This window comes from Colossoma macropomum, unplaced genomic scaffold (genome assembly GCF_904425465.1).
Source record: "Colossoma macropomum unplaced genomic scaffold, Colossoma_macropomum, whole genome shotgun sequence".
Classification (NCBI taxonomy): domain Eukaryota; kingdom Metazoa; phylum Chordata; class Actinopteri; order Characiformes; family Serrasalmidae; genus Colossoma; species Colossoma macropomum.
In genome coordinates this window covers 1136710-1155389 of record NW_023494785.1, presented here as the reverse complement: position 1 = coordinate 1155389, position 18680 = coordinate 1136710, and the positions used below count along the sequence as shown (strand labels likewise).

The 18680-nt window shown below is 40.8% G+C and overlaps 1 protein-coding gene across 1 annotated transcript in view; it reads right to left on the bottom strand.

The window, feature by feature from the left end:
- The window catches only part of eps8l1b (eps8 like 1b), a 39887-nt gene that overhangs the window by 9725 nt on the left and 11482 nt on the right, over positions 1 to 18680 (bottom strand). The window contains exons 5-13 of the mRNA XM_036580933.1: positions 12443 to 12531; positions 8050 to 8108; positions 7596 to 7725; positions 6988 to 7076; positions 5593 to 5667; positions 5152 to 5300; positions 3159 to 3297; positions 1878 to 1927; positions 638 to 740 (exon numbers count right to left, since the gene is read on the bottom strand). Coding sequence (XP_036436826.1) covers positions 638 to 740; positions 1878 to 1927; positions 3159 to 3297; positions 5152 to 5300; positions 5593 to 5667; positions 6988 to 7076; positions 7596 to 7725; positions 8050 to 8108; positions 12443 to 12512 — 864 coding nt within the window. The 5' untranslated portion in view covers positions 12513 to 12531. The remainder of the gene's footprint in view (positions 1 to 637; positions 741 to 1877; positions 1928 to 3158; positions 3298 to 5151; positions 5301 to 5592; positions 5668 to 6987; positions 7077 to 7595; positions 7726 to 8049; positions 8109 to 12442; positions 12532 to 18680) is intronic.

Here is an 18680-nt window from a genome sequence, read left to right as displayed (position 1 = left end):
AACAACCGCTTCACATTGACTAATATCAAAGGCCTTTTGTAGTTGGCACCAACAGGAACAGCCAATCACATGCTGGTAAAAGCAGGATGTCAGTCATGCAGCAACGCCAACCTGAAAACGCTCAGACACAGAGAGAGAGGACTGAACTGACAGTCTGACAGTCTGATGGACGAATCTGGATTTGGAGGATGCCAGGAGAACGCTACCTACCCGAATGCAGTGTGACCACTGGAAAGTTTGGTGGAGGAGGGATGATGAGCTGGAGCTCCTGTTCCAGTGAATGTATATCTTAATTCTATAGCGTGCGATCACATTCTGAGGATAGTGTGCTTCGTGCCACAGTTTGGAGAAAACGTGAGAGCTTTGCTTCTGGCACATCTCATGAGTAGTTTGTTGGAATGAAGGTGGTGTCTTAGTGTAGTTTTGTAGACTTGGTAACCGTGAGATGCTACCATCTTCTATAAATCTCCAACTATGATCCTCCTCTCCAACCATCCTCCTCACTGTGTGTGAGGATAAATACGTCTTCTTCTCAATGTAGATGAATAACAGGGAATTTGGCCTTAAATCCCACTGAAACAGGTCATCTAAGAGTTCCTGAACACTCAGGTGGGTGAAAAAGCCTTTATGAACTCACCTCGAGTGTCTCTCCATGCAGTACTGAGAGCTCACTGCTGTTTCGAGCCACAAAATCGTAACTGCAGCGATACAGCCTCTCCTTGAGGGGGACGCCACCGTCACTGCAGGAGGAACAATGAAGAAAAAAAGAAAAAAGAATGAAGAAAAATAAACTGGTGTTTCTGTTCACTGACCAGCAGCAGTGGATAGAATTAAACTGTGCTAATGTCCACTGTTCAGTGATACTACACTCCCCTCTACTGGACAAAAACTAAACTGCATCACATTAATAGAGTGACAAAGTCTACTCAATCAAAATCCTGCTACTTCAAAAAATACTATATATTATTCACATTCATGAAGCAGCACTTTGGCCTAAATATGAACAAATGTAAACCAAATCAATCAGTGAAGACATTCCTGGTGGCTGAAATTGGCTTCTTTAGTGTCAACAACAGAAGAACTGTTGCTAACTGTATCCAACAAGCAGTGGAAGCTTATTCCCCTCCAATTAGCACTGTGCTAAATACATGCTTCAGTCATCACCCACTCTCCTCAAACTGTGCTGTTCAATAATCTCTAATAGACTTGATTTTGTGTTTCATGATCTATAAACATGGACAAGATTCAGGCTTCAAGATGACCCCGACTAATCTTATGGCTATTTAACATACAGTGGCTAAAAGCTAATATCTACATTAGCTTCATAGCTTCAGCACAAAACCAAAGAAGCAAACTTCACTGGAGAAAATTGATACTTTAAGAAGAGAAATCCTCTGAAGTCTAGTCTAAATATTTCTCATTTTGAGATGGTGAATGAATATTATGAGATTATTTAACTTATTTCTAGATGTTTTTTGCTTGTTATCAGTAATTTTGTCCAGTAAAATTATTGAACTATAGTGGCAGCACAATTCTTAAAATACGCAAAATGAGTTGCCAATGTAGCGAGATCACTGTACTCTCTTATTATTTTTATTTTATTGTACAATTACTCAACACAAGTAACAGGAAATTCTAGAAATAAGTTAAGTCATCTTATAATAAGTTTACAATAATCTCAACATGAGACATATTAGATATATTAAATATATTAGATATATTAGATATATCTCCAAGACCTATCAATTTCAATTTCATTTCAATTTCAGATATCATTGTTGGCAGTGTTGAGACAGACGAACTAAAACGCACTTATAGTCAGTTTGTGTTTGATAAACTTTACACGAGTAATAATATCACAGGTCAGTAAAACTCACGTTTCATCTGCAGGAACAGTGGGCGCTGGAGGCTGGAGAGAACTCTGGAGCTAGAGAGAGAGAGAGAGAGAGAGAGAGAGAGAGAGAGAGAGAGAGACAGAGAGAGAGAGAGAGAGAGAGACAGAGAGAGAGAGAGAGAGAGAGAGAGAGAGAGAGAGACAGAGAGAGAGAAACAGAGAGAGAGACAGAGAGAGTGAGAGAGACGGAGAGAGAGAGAGAGAGAGAGAGAGAGAGAGACAGAGAGAGAGAGAGAGAGAGAGAGAGAGAGAGAGAGAGAGAAACAGAGAGAGAGACAGAGAGAGTGAGAGAGACAGAGAGAGAGAGAGAGAGACAGAGAGAGAGAGAGAGAGATAAACATCATTATTCAGTGATACAGTGATTGTGAAAAAGCGAGCACTTTCACTTTGTCCAGTGTTTTGCTGTCAGTGCTCTGATGTTTTACACAAAACTGGCACCTGCATTCATAAATAAGAAGGAAAACGAGTGTGACCTGTATGGGAGAGACAGTGCCCCCTAGTGCCCACTCTAAAACTCCTGAGAAAATACAGCATTAAGTAGCTGATTAAAATAAAATATTAAATAAAATTAATTCTTTGTTCTGTCACAAACTGTCCATGATATTAAACATCACATGGTTTAAATCTGTGTATAGAGTTTCTTCATTTTACCAAAGTTTGTGTATAGAAAGTCTAACTAGTTACACAATCTGTCCCAAAGTACCCAGACAGCCTTTTTAATGAGTACATTCAGTTACTTTAAGGTCACCCATTGCTGATACACTGCACTCAAACAGTTCAATGGAAAAGCACTGACCAATAGAATAAAGATCTGAAATAACCACACATGAGGTCTCCATGTCCAGTGCCAAGCGTGGTCTAGAGGGGTATAAAGCCCCCCAGCATTGGGCTGTGGAGCAGTGGAGCTGTGTTCTCTGGAGTGATGGAGCTCCATCCAATACCTTTGGGATGGGTTGGAGTGACCCAGAACTGACCATCCAACTTCAGTACCTGACCTCACTAATGCTCAATCAAACCCTCACAGCAATGTTCAACATCTAGTATAAAGCCTTCCCAGAAGGGTAGAGGCTGTTACTTCATCAGGTGCCCAATTAATATCCTTCACTTCAGAAGAAACGCTGGAGGAGCAGGTGTCTACAAACATTTGGCAGTGTGTGAATGAAGTGAGCACATCACCAAGAAACACCTCAGAAACCTTATAAAGGTGATCAGTGTCTCTTGTGTAATGCATGAGTCAGCTTTGGCATGTCGTTTTCATGGTTACCTCCTGTTTTTCCCTCTCAATGTCCTTCCTATGTTGTGACTCGACCGGATCGACCCAGCCCTCCACCTCTGACCCTGGAAGTTTCCATCCACCCAGAAATACGGGAGAGTACGGAGCCACCGGACCACGTAATGCTGACCTGAACAAAACACACACACTGACTCAGTGAGTCATTTCTCACTCAGGCTGTTCACAATCTTTGGGTTTCAACACACTTTGTCTCTGCTTTAATCTCTCTCCATTATAATTAGTTCTTCCTATTTTAATTAAATGTAATTACCTATAAGTTTTTAATCTGGGACACTAGAGTCACGTATGTAGTCGGCCTCGATGAGGCCAGTGCTAAAGAGTGACTAAACAGGAGCTGTTCCTTACAATGTTGAGCTTTATTTCGTCGCAGTTTTGTAAAACAACAGGACTACAGTTGGTTCAGACAGAATTTTGTGGGCTACAGTCGGTTTAGACAGAATTTTGTGGGCTACAGTCGAGTTCAGACAGAATTTTGTGGGCTACAGTCGGTTTAGACAGAATTTTGTGGGCTACAGTCGAGTTCAGACAGAATTTTGTGGGCTACAGTCGGTTCAGACAGAATTTTGTGGGCTACAGTCGGTTCAGACAGAATTTTGTGGGCTACAGTCGGTTCAGACAGAATTTTGTGGGCTACAGTCGAGTTCAGACAGAATTTTGTGGGCTACAGTCGAGTTCAGACAGAATTTTGTGGGCTACAGTCGGTTCAGACAGAATTTTGTGGGCTACAGTCGGTTCAGACAGAATTTTGTGGGCTACGGTCGGTTCAGACAGAATTTTGTTGGGCTACAGTCGGTTCAGACAGAATTTTGTTGGGCTACAGTCGGTTCAGACAGAATTTTGTGAGCTACGGTCGGTTCAGACAGAATTTTGTTGGGCTACAGTCGGTTCAGACAGAATTTTGTGGGCTACAGTCGGTTCAGACAGAATTTTGTGGGCTACAGTCGAGTTCAGACAGAATTTTGTTGGGCTACAGTCGGTTCAGACAGAATTTTGTGGGCTACAGTCGGTTCAGACAGAATTTTGTGGGCTACAGTCGGTTCAGACAGAATTTTGTGGGCTACGGTCGGTTCAGACAGAATTTTGTGGGCTACGGTCGGTTCAGACAGAATTTTGTGGGCTACGGTCGGTTCAGACAGAATTTTGTGGGCTACAGTCGGTTCAGACAGAATTTTGTGGGGCTACAGTCGGTTCAGACAGAATTTTGTGGGCTACAGTCGGTTCAGACAGAATTTTGTGGGCTACGGTCGGTTCAGACAGAATTTTGTGGGCTACAGTCGGTTCAGACAGAATTTTGTGGGCTACAGTCGGTTCAGACAGAATTTTGTGGGCTACGGTCGGTTCAGACAGAATTTTGTGAGCTACAGTCGGTTCAGACATTATTTTGTGGGGCTACAGTCGGTTCAGACAGAATTTTGTGAGCTACAGTCGGTTCAGACATTATTTTGTGGGGCTACAGTCGGTTCAGACAGAATTTTGTGGGCTACAGTCGGTTCAGACATTATTTTGTGGGGCTACAGTCGAGTTCAGACAGAATTTTGTGGGGCTACAGTCGGTTCAGACAGAATTTTGTGGGCTACAGTCGAGTTCAGACAGAATTTTGTGGGCTACAGTCGGTTCAGACAGAATTTTGTGGGCTACAGTCGAGTTCAGACAGAATTTTGTGGGCTACAGTCGAGTTCAGACAGAATTTTGTGGGCTACAGTCGAGTTCAGACAGAATTTTGTTGGGCTACGGTCGAGTTCAGACAGAATTTTGTGGGCTACAGTCGAGTTCAGACAGAATTTTGTTGGGCTACAGTCGAGTTCAGACAGAATTTTGTGGGCTACAGTCGGTTCAGACAGAATTTTGTGGGCTACAGTCGGTTCAGACAGAATTTTGTGAGTTTATATTTTATGTTGGACTCTGGTTTGGTTCGAACCTTTAAATCTCATCAATCATCTGGAATATGTGTGTTTTTGTGTACCGTGGATATGTCCAGTATGGTCCTAGTGAGCTCCAGAGTGTGTGTTCCTGCAGGTTGAGGTTGTTTTTCAGAAGATCCACTGCTCCAGCTGTTAGTGCTGGACTGTTAACTGACGCTGCTAATGCTGGGTTTCCTGTGGCTTTGACAATCTGTGCATAAATAAGGGTAAATAAACTTTTCAGTTTGATCCTGTGGAACCGAAAAACAGATTTTGGTCATGGAACTGGAACGCACAGAGAGCACTGTTAGCAGTAATGCCTTTAATCTAACACACCCAAACACACCCACACACACATGCGTCGATGGAAACCATGTCATTTTCCAAACTTTGTGAATCCCATTAGTCAATCCAGTACTTTTGAATGGGCAGAGTGCAGTAAAAGCTCTAACAAAAGCAGGAGTGTTTAAACAGGAAAAACAAACACAGCCACACACACTCACCATGTCCAGCGGTTTGAAGACGTGATGTACCAGCTCCTCTGATGTGGGGTTAGAAATGGCTGATTTTAACCTTGCCTGAAATTCAAAACACACGCTGGTCAGCACCTGAACTTACTACTAAGTAGTTACATTTGCCCGAGTAAATGTACTTAGTACTCTTCTGAGTATTTTCAAGTCAATATACTTTCACTTCTTCACAAGTTTATAGGTGAGGAAAGTTCTGTACTTTTTACTCTTTGACATTTTATCCTTTCAGGTTTTGTTAGAAATTCCTTTGTTGTGTTTAATGTCATTCAGTTTTGTTGTTGCTTTATCATTTTATTTTAGACCAAAATAATCCCAAGATGAGTAGAATAGAGTGTAACAGCCTTCAGTTGCTGTACTGACAGAGTTGCTGGATTTACTAAGAAGTTCCACTGCAGCTGTATTACTCAGCACTTTAGTTTAGGTTTTTTGACCTGATAGTTTTGTACACTCTTAACAAAAAGGGTTCTATATGGTACTAAAAAGGGGTTCTTCAGGCTTGTAACAATGGTGGAACCCTTTTTGGTGCTAAAAGTTCTATATGGAACCATATACAACACATTCTCCATCAATCTGAAGAACCATTTCATGATGCAAAGAAGACTTAAACATGCAGATGTATCCTTGAGTGTTCATGGTTCTATATAGAACCATTTTCTTTACCAAAGAACCCTTGAAGAACCCTCTTTAAGAGTGTACTTTTACTCAAACTGTTTTTGAGAAGGTACTGTTACCTTCACCTGATTCATTCTGAGTATGGGTTTAGGCTACTCTGCCTACCTCAGCTCCTCAACAGTAGCCTTATTAATACTCTACTAATGATTTATCAACAAATCGTTGACTGATCAGCAGGCAGCGCTTCCCCTAGGAAAGAAAAATCAAATCTTTTATATCTCTGTACTTTAGGCAACGTTGAGATCAGGTATAAGATAAAGGAGACGTCAGCTGCTGCTCAGATGTTTCTCTTGAGGAAAGGGCCCAGTTTCAGTAGAGATCTCAACTAATTTGCATATCATAACAATGCTAATGTTTATCAGCAGTTAAACTTTAATTAATCTCCTTTATCTCTCCTCCATCTCATCTCTCCTTTCTGTCAGCTTTATAGGGAATTTTATGATTCATCATTAGATCTGCTGAGCCACAACGGAGCCACAATTAAGCAATAAAAATGTCAAGCTGGAATCTGGAGCTCTGCAGTGTAACTCATTTTCCAGGGGCTCTCACTTTTTCACACTGTTAAGTTTGCTTGTTGAGCATTCTAAATCTTTCAAACACACCCTTTCTCAGGGTGTGTATGACTGTGTGTGTGTGTGTGTGTGTGTGTGTGTATGACTGTGTGTGTGTGTGTGTGTGTGTGTGTGTGTTACTCACCAGTAGACTGAAGGCGTATTTGAATTTCTGGAATATTTGGATGAACTCTGTCTCAGGTGGAGCTTTAGCTTTGGCACTGAGCAGATCATCTACACAATGAATCAACAGGCCCATCAATCAATCACTCAATCAATTACAATAATCACTATGCAGCTAGTAATCAATACAAATAATGTCCATCTTCAGGCTCCGCCCACAAATATGTTCTATCGTAGCTGCTGTTGTGAGGTTTGCTTTACACAACAATAACAAAAATCCCAATTAACCTAATGAGAACTGTGAGTCTGTTCTACAGTTTCTCGTTAGGCTGAATGAATAACCGACTCTAAATGTAGGTATTGTGATATAAACTGAGTCTGTTCTACAGTTTCTCATTAGGCTGAATGAATAACTGACTCTAAATGTAGGTATTGTGATATAAACTGAGTCTGTTCTACAGTTTCTCATTAGGTTGAATGGGACTGTTAGTAAAACATTCACAACACTACATAAAAGCTCCTGGTCGCTATGAAAGAACACATTTGTGATTTGTGGGCAGACCAGTCATCTCTCTCTCTCTCTCTCTCTCTCTCTCTCTGTCTGTCTCTCTTTCTTTCTTTCTGTCATACCTTCTGTGCTTTTCTTGCGACTTTTCTTCTTCTTCTTGTTTCTCTGCTCCAGAATGCTCTGAGCTTCAGCTATCTGCTGCAGCTTCCCCATAAACATCTCTATGTCATCAAAGCAGTGATTCAGCAGGTCCTACAGAGAGAGAGAGAGAGAGAGAGAGAGAGAGAGAGAGAGATAACAATAGGCTTATTTTCTGTTGTTCTTTTTCTGCTTACTCTCCTATTTACGTCACTTGTAATATTCGTGCATTCATGTGAGTAAAGCACTATTAAACTGAGAAAGAGAGTGAGACAGAGAGAGAGACAGAGAGAGAGAGAGAGAGAGAGAGAGGTTTAGTTAGTGAATGTAAAATGGAATCAGTTTTAAATGTGAGCTAAAGGTGTGAGCTGCCAGCAAACTGGATTCATGGGTTGTGTAATTAGTTCAGGCTGAGCAAGCAAAGCGAGTGAAACTCACCACCTCCTGCTGCGCCCTCAAGAACGCCTTATCAGACTCCCCATTCGGCACTCCATTCGCTAAAGAGAGGGGGAGAGGGAGAGAGAGAGAGAGAGGGAGAGAGAGAGAGAGAGAGGGAGAGAGAGAGAGAGGGAGAGAGAGAGTGAATTGTCATCCTGTAGGCTCTCTAAAATCATCTGGAAGGGTGAAGGTAAAAACACCAGCCACCTTCAAAAATACTCAGTTTTTCAGGTTAATTCTTCACACTGTTCTGAAAGTCCACCGTTTTGTAGTAGTATCTGAAAATAAAGCAGGGAATATCCAGTGTAGTCTAACAATCCCACAGTGCACCACAATAAGTAGTGTAGAACTGATGTACCCTATCAGATAGGGGATACCCATAATGCACTGTGGTTTCTGTAAGTAATGAGCAAACCCGTATAACGTTAGTGTCCCAAATCGTTTACTACCACCACATGTTCTGTTCCCTGTAATAGTGCTTGATAAAGTGATCCGGATTTCCGAGTGCAGGTGCAGTGATTAGGGGAGAGTTTCAGACATGGCAGCTGTTCCTGGTTCTCCAGTGTAGGGAATAGTAACCACAGCCCATTTTGAACACAGCTACAGGCACCACTGATTGTGGAACCCAACCTCACAGTGTCGAAATCCCAACTGTACAGTGCAGAAATTCTAGCTCTAAAGCTCAGGAAGCATAACTCCTTAGCAAAGAAATTCCAGTGCTACAGCACTAAAATTCCAACTCCCAGTGCAGAAATCTCAGCTGTATAGTCAAGAAATTCTAACTCAGGGCAAAAATCCAAAGTCTACAGTGAAAAAATTCCAAATCACAGCAGAATCCCATTCTAACTGTACAGTGCAGCAATTACAGCTCTACAATGAAGGAAAGCCAAGCCAGTGCAGAAATTCCAACTCCACAGGCCCATAATCCCAACTTGTCAGTGAAGAAATCTCTATGGTACAGTAAGGAATTCCCAGATCCATAGTGCAGAATTCTAAATTCCACAGTGCAGAAATCCCAACTGCACAGAGCAGATATCCCAATTCCACAAGCCTAAAATCCCAACTCTTCAGTGAATAAATCTCCATGGTACAGTGTGGAATTCCCAACTCCATATTGCAGATTTCCCAACTCCACAGCACAGCAATCCCAACTCCACAGTGCAGAATTCCTAACTCCACAGTGTAGAATTCCCAACTCCACAGTGCAGAGATCCCAACTCCACAGTGCAGAATTCCCAACTGTACACTGTCGAAATCTAAACTGCCACTGAACTGTCAATCACAACTCTACAGTCTGGAAAACACAACTCCAACCTTACAGTTCACAAATCCCAACACTAAAGTGCAGAAATTAAAGAAGTATAGAAATCCCAACTCTGCATTATAAACATCCCAGCTGTACAGTGTATAAATCTCACTCAGCTGAACAGAAATCTAAACTCTACAGATTCTAATTGTGAGAATTTCCAGTTTATGTAAATGGTAATGAGAACTGGTGCATCATTTAACCCCTTAAAACCCCAGAGTTATTACATACTAAGGCTTCTTATTCAGTAAACCCCTTAAATGGCCTGGGCCCACCAGCCTGCATACACACTTCCATAATCTAAGACCTGCTCAGCCAGTTTGCAATGAAAGCCCCTGTAGTTACTGAATAATAAGCCTTAGTGTGGAATAAGACTGGGATTTTAAGGGGTTAAACCCACACTTTTCAGGCTGGATGTTATCTTTCCCTCAAGAGTAAACCTCGCACTCCACACTCCAATAACCCTGTCACAATCCAGTCCTCAGATCAAGTCCATGTTTTGGTTGTATTCCAGCTACCAAAACATGTTGTTCATATTTACTGATATATCCCAAGGCTACATATTGTCTTGCTTTCTATTGTGCCATAATATAACATAATTATAGTGTAATGGAGAAAATATTGTATGCAAAATCCCAGCTGTGCTACAGTAGCTAGTGGTACAGAGCATAATGCAAACTTAGCTGGTTAGCAATGTTAAATGGCGTATATTTATGAACCTAATTACACCATAAAAACTCCATCAATCTTGTGAATAACTGACTCTAAATGTAGGTATTGTGATATAAACTGAGTCTCATTCCTATCCACTCTAATTAAACAGGTGATTACCCACAGATACTCCATCTGAGACTGCTTTCAAACACAGAAAGCCACCATGTGCTGACTGCGAACACTTTTGCTCACGTAGACTGTGTCATGCACTGCCTCTGATTCATAAACCCTGCTGTAGGAGTGTCCAGGCCTCCAGCATAGCTCAGTACCAGCCCTCACCCATGCCCTGCCTGCTGTATTTAGACACTCCTGTAGACCTGGACTGGCTGGACCAGGGGCGGGTGCAGCAGGGTTGGGCTCAAATTCCACCTCAAACATGCCTCATTATGTAATACACACTGAGCCAAATAACATTCCAGACTAAATCTCCTTCCCTATTCATTCCCTGCATTTAGTAAATCTGCTCTAAATCTGGACCAGTTCAAAACTCCTTCAACTCTAAAGGTCTGTGTGGGTCCACACTTCCATTCCTTTTTAACGCTTTGTTCATGATTCCTCTGATTGTCTACACTCTTGAAAAAGATGGCTCTTCGAAGGTTCTTTAGTAAAGACAATGGTTCTGTACAGAACCATGAACACTCAAAGAACCATTTGCATGCTTAAATGGAGAATATGTTTGTGTCCTGCGTCTGTCCCCCGGGCCCTGATGACAGCCATGAGAGCCGGCGGGAGGGCGGGGCCCAAACGGCACACAAGTGACAGTGGGAGGAGGAGGGCAGCTGCCAGAGATGGGACAATGATGATGGCCATTAGAGGCATGAAGGTGGGACACGAGTCCTGAACTCCACCGCCTGGGTCAGACATAAGGTGTAGTCTAGTGGCCTCGCTGCGGAACAGGAACTGGGGCCTGGGCTGCCTCCTCCTCCCACCGTCACTCGCATTCCTTGGCAATGTTTGGGGTTCGGGCCCCGCCCTCCCACTGGCTCTCGCGGCTATCATCGGGGCCCGGGGGATGGATGCAGGGCACAGTGTTCTATTTGGTTCTATGTAGCACCAAAAGCGTTCTGCTATAGTTACGATATCAAGCTTGTATATAATAGCAGAACCCATTTTGGAGCTATGTAGAACCATTTTCAAAAAGGTTCTACATAGATCCATATACATCACATTCTCCAATCATTTAACTAAATCAATCTAAATAACCATCGCATCATGCAACGAACAATTTAAGCATGCAAATGATCCTCAGTGTTCATGGTTCTATGTAGAACCACTGTCTTAACTAAAGAACCCTTGAAGTACCATCTTTTTTAAGACGGTACATCTATCTTATTGCTGGTTGTCCTCACAGTTCGATAACTGTGTATTCCAATAAACTGGTTCTTTTCATAATATTAACAAAATAAGAGCCTCAGGCTGGTTATCTGGGCTTCGACTGAGAGATGAGACTGTCTGTCCATGGTGCTTCACAAGTCTTCACACACACCAAAGTTCAGAGGCATCAAGATTCATCCTATCCCACAGCTTTTGCATCCATGAAGAACCACAGAGGAGACCACAGCCTGGACAATGCTGATCTTTGTTTGTAGAGACTCATCGTTACATTCGAAGATCTTTTCAAGCTCCTTCATCCTTGTTCTGCTGATCTGTGTCGTATTTCTTGACTGTTGGATCTTTTGTTAATAAATGATCCAAATAAGCAAAAAAACGCCCAACACTTCCACACCTTCACCATCAACATCTTCATGTTGACCTGAAGTTCCATCTTTCCACTCTATTCCTTAACTTTCCTTCTAAGAGCATTCAGATCTTCCTGATTTTCCTGAGTTTCTTCCACCAATCCTGAATCCTTGATCACTATCTTTCAGTCCTGCTTCTCTCATTCTATGTTCTGTGTACTGGGTAAACAGGTGTGGTGACAGTGGGCAGCCTTGTCTTACTCCATCACCAAAGTGGAACCAGTCTGTTTGTCCATTCTCTAGCGTGGCGGTGGCTGATTAGAACAATGAGATTCCCTGTTACCCTGAAGATGTTCCACAATTTACACAGTTGACACAGTTCAACAGTGTGAGGCTCGAGTCGACACTGAATGATCTTCAGCATAATATAGGAATTCATAGTAGTTACGGAAAAATGTATAGTAGATACTGGATAATTCATAGTAGATACTGAATAATCCTTAGTAGATACTGAGTAATTCATAGTAGATACTGAATAATTCTTAGTAGATACTGAATAATTCATAGTAGATACTAAATAATCCTTAGTAGATACTGAATAATTCATAGTAGATATTAAATAATCCATAACAGATGCTGAATAATTCACAGTAGTTACTGAATAATTCATAGTAGACACTGAACTGTAACTGACCTGTAACGTATGGTGGGGGAGAGAATGGTGCTTGCGCTCTGGGGGGGCTGGGAATCTCCTGATAATCCATACTGCCCGTCTGAGACAACCTGATACACAAACACAGTCAGTCACAGAGATCAGTAATATGACCATGTCAGCACACTGAATGTAAGACACTCATTATTAATTCACTCACATACAACCAGTTAACTTGAATATTCTAAAATGATCAGTAACACTTCCCATAATGCACTTTAAATACATTTATAATGTGCTAAACAGTACACAAGACTTTATAAAGTAAGAGTACATATGACTCAATGAAGCTCCATAAAGATTGCTTTATAATGTGTTATCCATGTAATCATAGCTACTTATGAGAAATTATACATGTTTATGCCAGGCATTACAAGGTAATGTTTGTATTTATAAGCAGTTATGAACTCCAGGATTCACAGGAAGTGTCACCAAATTATCTGTTACATTAATTATATTAAATTACATATGAAATTGATTTTAATCTTGTCTACATTAACAGTGCCTCTGTTTGAGTGTAGTTGTTAAATCACATGAGCCCTTCACAGTCTCAGACTCATAGCTGACTCAGCTGATGAAGATCTTTAGAGCTGATGATGATGAAGGTGAGTTAGAGCACAGAAAACACTCACTGACCCTGAGAACCACATGCTCACTGTTACAGCCCTCCTAACTGCCTTTAGCTACTTAAGGCCACCCATTGTTGATACAGCTTGTATAATCTCAATAGAAAAGCACTGACCGCACATAAGCCTTTGGTCACCAGGCCCAATACAGGCAGGCCCATGCACAGATAATTTTGGGAGGAAGGGCATAATGGGAAAAAGGCCAACCTGCATATTTACAGTGCATTCATATAAAGAGTGACACTGTAATACACACTATAGGGCCAAAAGTATGTGGACACCCCTCCTAATTACTGAGTTCAGGTGTTTTAGTCACACTGATTGCTAACATACAGCCATGCAGTCTCCATAGACAAACACTGGCAGTAGAATGAATCATACTGAGGAACTCAGTGACTTTAACCATGGCACAGTCATGGGATGCTATCTTTGCCAACAGATCAGTTACTGAAATTTCTGCCTTGTTAATTTCAAGCATTTAGGAGCAACAACAGCTCAGCTACAAAGCGACAGACCATGCGAACTAACTGAATGGGGCCGCTGAGTGCTCAAGTGCAGAGACCATAAAAATGGTCTATCCTCTGTTGTATCACTCACTACAGAGTTCCAAACTGCCTCTGGAAGCAACATCAGCACAAGACCTGCACATCAGGAGCTTCATGAAATGGGTCTCCATGGCTGAGCAGCTGCACACAAGCCTAAGATCACTATGCTCAATGCCAAGTGTCGGCTGGAGGGGTGTAAAGCGCCGCCGCTGGACTCTGGATCAGTAGAAACGTGTTCTCTGGAGTGATGAATCAGCTTCTCTATCTGTCAGTCTGATGATGAATCTGGGTTTGGTGGATGTCAGGAGAACGTTACCTACTGGGATGCAGAGCCAACAGTACAGTGTGGTGGAGGAGGGATGAGGGGCTGGGCTGTTTCTCAGGGTTTGGGCTCTCAGTTCCAGTGAAGGGTGATGTTGATGCTGCAGCACAAAGACATTTTACACAGTTATCTGCTTCCAGCTTTGTGTCAGCAGTTTGGGGAAGAGCCTTTCCTGTCCCAGCATGACTGAGCCCCTGAGCACAAAGCAGCTCCTTAAAGACATGGAGTGACCAGTCTGGTGTGGAGGAACTCCACTGGCCCTCACAGAGCCCTGACCTCAACCCTACTGAACACCTTTGGGATGAACTAGAACGGAGATTGTGAGCCAGGCCCTCTCGTCCAACATCAGTGTCTGACCTCACAAATGCTCTTTAGACTGAATGGACACAGATTCACACAGACACTCCAACATCTTGTAGAAGCTTCCCAGAGGTTTGGAGGTTGTTATAGCTGCAAAGGCCAAGTCCAACAAGCTTATATAGGTGTGATGGTCAGGTGTACTTTATCAATATCTGTATCTATAAACAGATGTGATGTGGCCAAAAGTACACCTGTCCGTCACACCTATTTGCTTGTTGGTCATCCCATTCCAAAATCTCACTCTTCTTTTCAATAACAGAAACTTAGTTTAGGGAGCTTTTAGAGCTCCTTATTGTTGTCAGCGCTGAATCAGCAGAATGTCCAGCGCTGTGGTGATGAGTGTATCTGTGACAGGTCAGAGATACTGAGGTGAAATTTCTACGGTTGGTTGGTACTGCACCAGAGGGGGCGCCAAAGAGTGACAAAGCTCACATAACTACTGCAGAGGCGAGGCTGATCTGAGCCTCACTGAAACGAAAGAATGACCATATAAAACATCATCATAATGCATGCTGAAGAGGGCACTTGTACAGTCTGAGGGCAAAAGGGTTGGAGCCCAAGCCCTCCAGGGGTCTCTCTGTGCACATGCCTGAGTGAATGAGCTCCTAGCACCTTTAGGATGAGTTGGTGTGATGTTTGTGATCCAGACCTAATCATCCAACATCAGTACCTGACCTCACTAACACTCCCTCTTATGTTTACCCCATAAAAATCAGGGCTGTGCTCTAAATAGGTTTTTAGTTATGAATATTTAGAGCTTTCTAATCACATCTTCAATATTGAGTCTAATCTGTTAACTGCTGCCCCATTTTTGCCTAAAACGGCATACCCAAAGTAAAGGGGGCGCTGTTCACACATACTTTGGGCTACAGTCATGATCTCAGCCTCATTTGAAAGGAAACACTCTCAAAGTTTTATACCTGTATGAGTTACTGACTCAGAGTAACAGAGTCTAGAATGGAGGAGTTTATTTCCTCCTGACTCAGATCTCTAAACTGATCTCTGACTCTTGCTGTGATATCAGACCTCATGTTTTGGATTATGGTGTCTCTTTGGAGAGCGGCGAGGCTTTGAAGGTGAGGATCTACAGATTTGCTAGCTCATTTGCAAATGAGACAATTGTTAATACTATGATTTCAAGCTTTCTAATGGTATATTATTGCTGGATGATATAAAAACTGGAAGAGAATGCTTTGAGGGAAGCGTGCTGGTACTATTACAGTGATCTAGACAAGGTTAACTTCATACAGAGCGACTGAACTGACCTGAAATATTAACTCATCTAACTGCTTTTGTGGATGCAATCAAGACCTCACAGCAATGTTCCAACACCTAGGGTAAAGCCTTCCCCGAAGAGTTAAGGCTGTTACTGCAGCAAAGGGGGACAAACTCAGGAAAAAACCCGGATGTAACTCGTAGTTTATAACTGATTCTAGTCTATTTTGTTAGTCCTGTGATATTAAATTCTCATGATAAACAGTTTGTCCAGTATCAGTGAGTGAGCCTGTTTATTATGGGTGTAGAATATCCAGTGTTTCCTCTTCTAATGTGGCGCCATTATTTCTCATTCATAATATGTAAGTATATAAATAGGATATAAAGCACTGATAATAATGGGCCACTCCCAAAACAGCAGGAGTCACACCAACCAGACCAGCCCTGACACACACACACACACAGTGTTCAGTATCCCCCCCGCTGTGTGAGGTCATCAGTAGTCAGCTGTAATCTGTACAGTGTGTTCTTATCCAGTGTAGATGCTGAATAAGCTCCCACAGTGCTGTCAGTCAGAGAGCTGATACACATAAACACCACCATGAGTCAACCGTCACCACAACACACACCGTTACACACAACACAACAGACAACAGCACACTCAGTCACTCAGAGACTCACACACACACACACACACACACACACACACACACACACACAGACACAGACACACACACACACACACAGACACAGACACACACACACAGACACAGACACACACACAAACACACACACAGACACGCACAAACACACACACACACGCACACACACACACACAAACACACACACGCACACACACACACACACACACACGCACACACACACACATGCACACACACATACACACAGACACACACACACACACACACAGACACACACACACACACACACACACCATCACTGTAACACTAACACACACACTTATAAAGCTAAATTGCAGACTGTAAACACAGCGATCTGAAACAGTGTAGACTCTATAAAGGAAGATCAGCTGTGTAGAGTGTATAAACTCACACATATAAAGTGAATAAACTGATATTTGTATAAAGTGTAGAAACTCAATGTGCAGAAACTGTATAAGCTGACACACAGTGTGTAAACTAATATAAACTATATAAAGATACATAAGATTATAAAATATATAAAGTGTGTAAAGCGACACATGTATGAAGTGTATAAACCAACATGCCCTTATTGTATGAACTTATAACATTCATTAACTGTATAAGCTGATACAAAGTCTATAACCTGTATAAAGACATGAACTGTGTAAAGTGTATCAACTGTATAAAGTCTGTAAACTGATACATGGTGTATAAAGTGAGACGTATATAAATCTGTGAAATGATATACGTGAAGTGTATAAAGTGAGATGTATATAAAGTTTGTAGACTAAAACATATATAAAGTGTACAAAGCAACACATATAAAAGTCTGTAAACTGGCACTTACATAAAGTGTATAAAGCCACACGTATATAAAATCTGTAAACTGATGCATATATATAGTGTATAAAGCAAAACATATAAAAAGTCTGTAAACTGACACATACATAAAGTGTATAAAGTGACACGTATATAAACACGTATATATGTAAACTAATGCATATATAAAGTGTGTAAAGCGACATGTATAAAAAGTCTGTAAACTGATATATATATAAAGTGTATTAAGTGAAACGTATATAAAGGCAGTAAACTGATACATATATAAAGTGTATAAAGTGAGACGTATATAAAGGCTGTAAACTGATACATATATAAAGTGCATAAAGTGAGACGTATATAAAGGCTGTAAACTGATACATAAAGTGCATAAAGTGAGACGTATATAAAGTCTGTAAACTGATACATATATAAAGTGTATAAAGTGAGACGTATATAAAGTCTGTAAACTGATGCATACATAAAGTGTATAAAGTGAGACGTATATAAAGTCTGTAAACTGATGCATACATAAAGTGTATAAAGTGAGACGTATATAAAGTCTGTAAACTGATGCATATATAAAGTGTATTAAGTGACATGTATATAAAGTGTGTAAAATGATACATATATAAAGGCGGTAAACTGATACACATATAAAGTCTGTAAACTGATACATATATAAAGTGTATAAAGTGAAACGTATATAAAGGCAGTAAACTGATACATATATAAAGTGTATAAAGTGAGACGTATATAAAGGCTGTAAACTGATACATATATAAAGTGCATAAAGTGAGACGTATATAAAGTCTGTAAACTGATACATATATAAAGTGTATAAAGTGAGACGTATATAAAGGCTGTAAACTGATACATAAAGTGCATAAAGTGAGACGTATATAAAGTCTGTAAACTGATACATATATAAAGTGTATAAAGTGAGACGTATATAAAGGCTGTAAACTGATACATATATAAAGTGTATAAAGTGAGATGTATATAAAGGCTGTAAACTGATACATATATAAAGTGCATAAAGTGAGACGTATATAAAGTCTGTAAACTGATACATATATAAAGTGTATAAAGTGAGACGTATATAAAGGCTGTAAACTGATACATAAAGTGCATAAAGTGAGACGTATATAAAGGCTGTAAACTGATACATATATAAAGTGTATAAAGTGAGACGTATATAAAGGCTGTAAACTGATACATAAAGTGCATAAAGTGAGACGTATATAAAGTCTGTAAACTGATACATATATAAAGTGCATAAAGTGAGACGTATATAAAGGCTGTAAACTGATACATAAAGTGCATAAAGTGAGACGTATATAAAGTCTGTAAACTGATACATATATAAAGTGTATAAAGTGAGACGTATATAAAGTCTGTAAACTGATGCATATATAAAGTGTATAAAGTGAGACGTATATAAAGTCTGTAAACTGATGCATATATAAAGTGTATAAAGTGAGACGTATATAAAGTCTGTAAACTGATGCATATATAAAGTGTATAAAGTGAGACGTATATAAAGTCTGTAAACTGATGCATATATAAAGTGTATAAAGTGAGATGTATATAAAGTCTGTAAACTGATGCATATATAAAGTGTATAAAGTGAGATGTATATAAAGTCTGTAAACTGATGCATATATA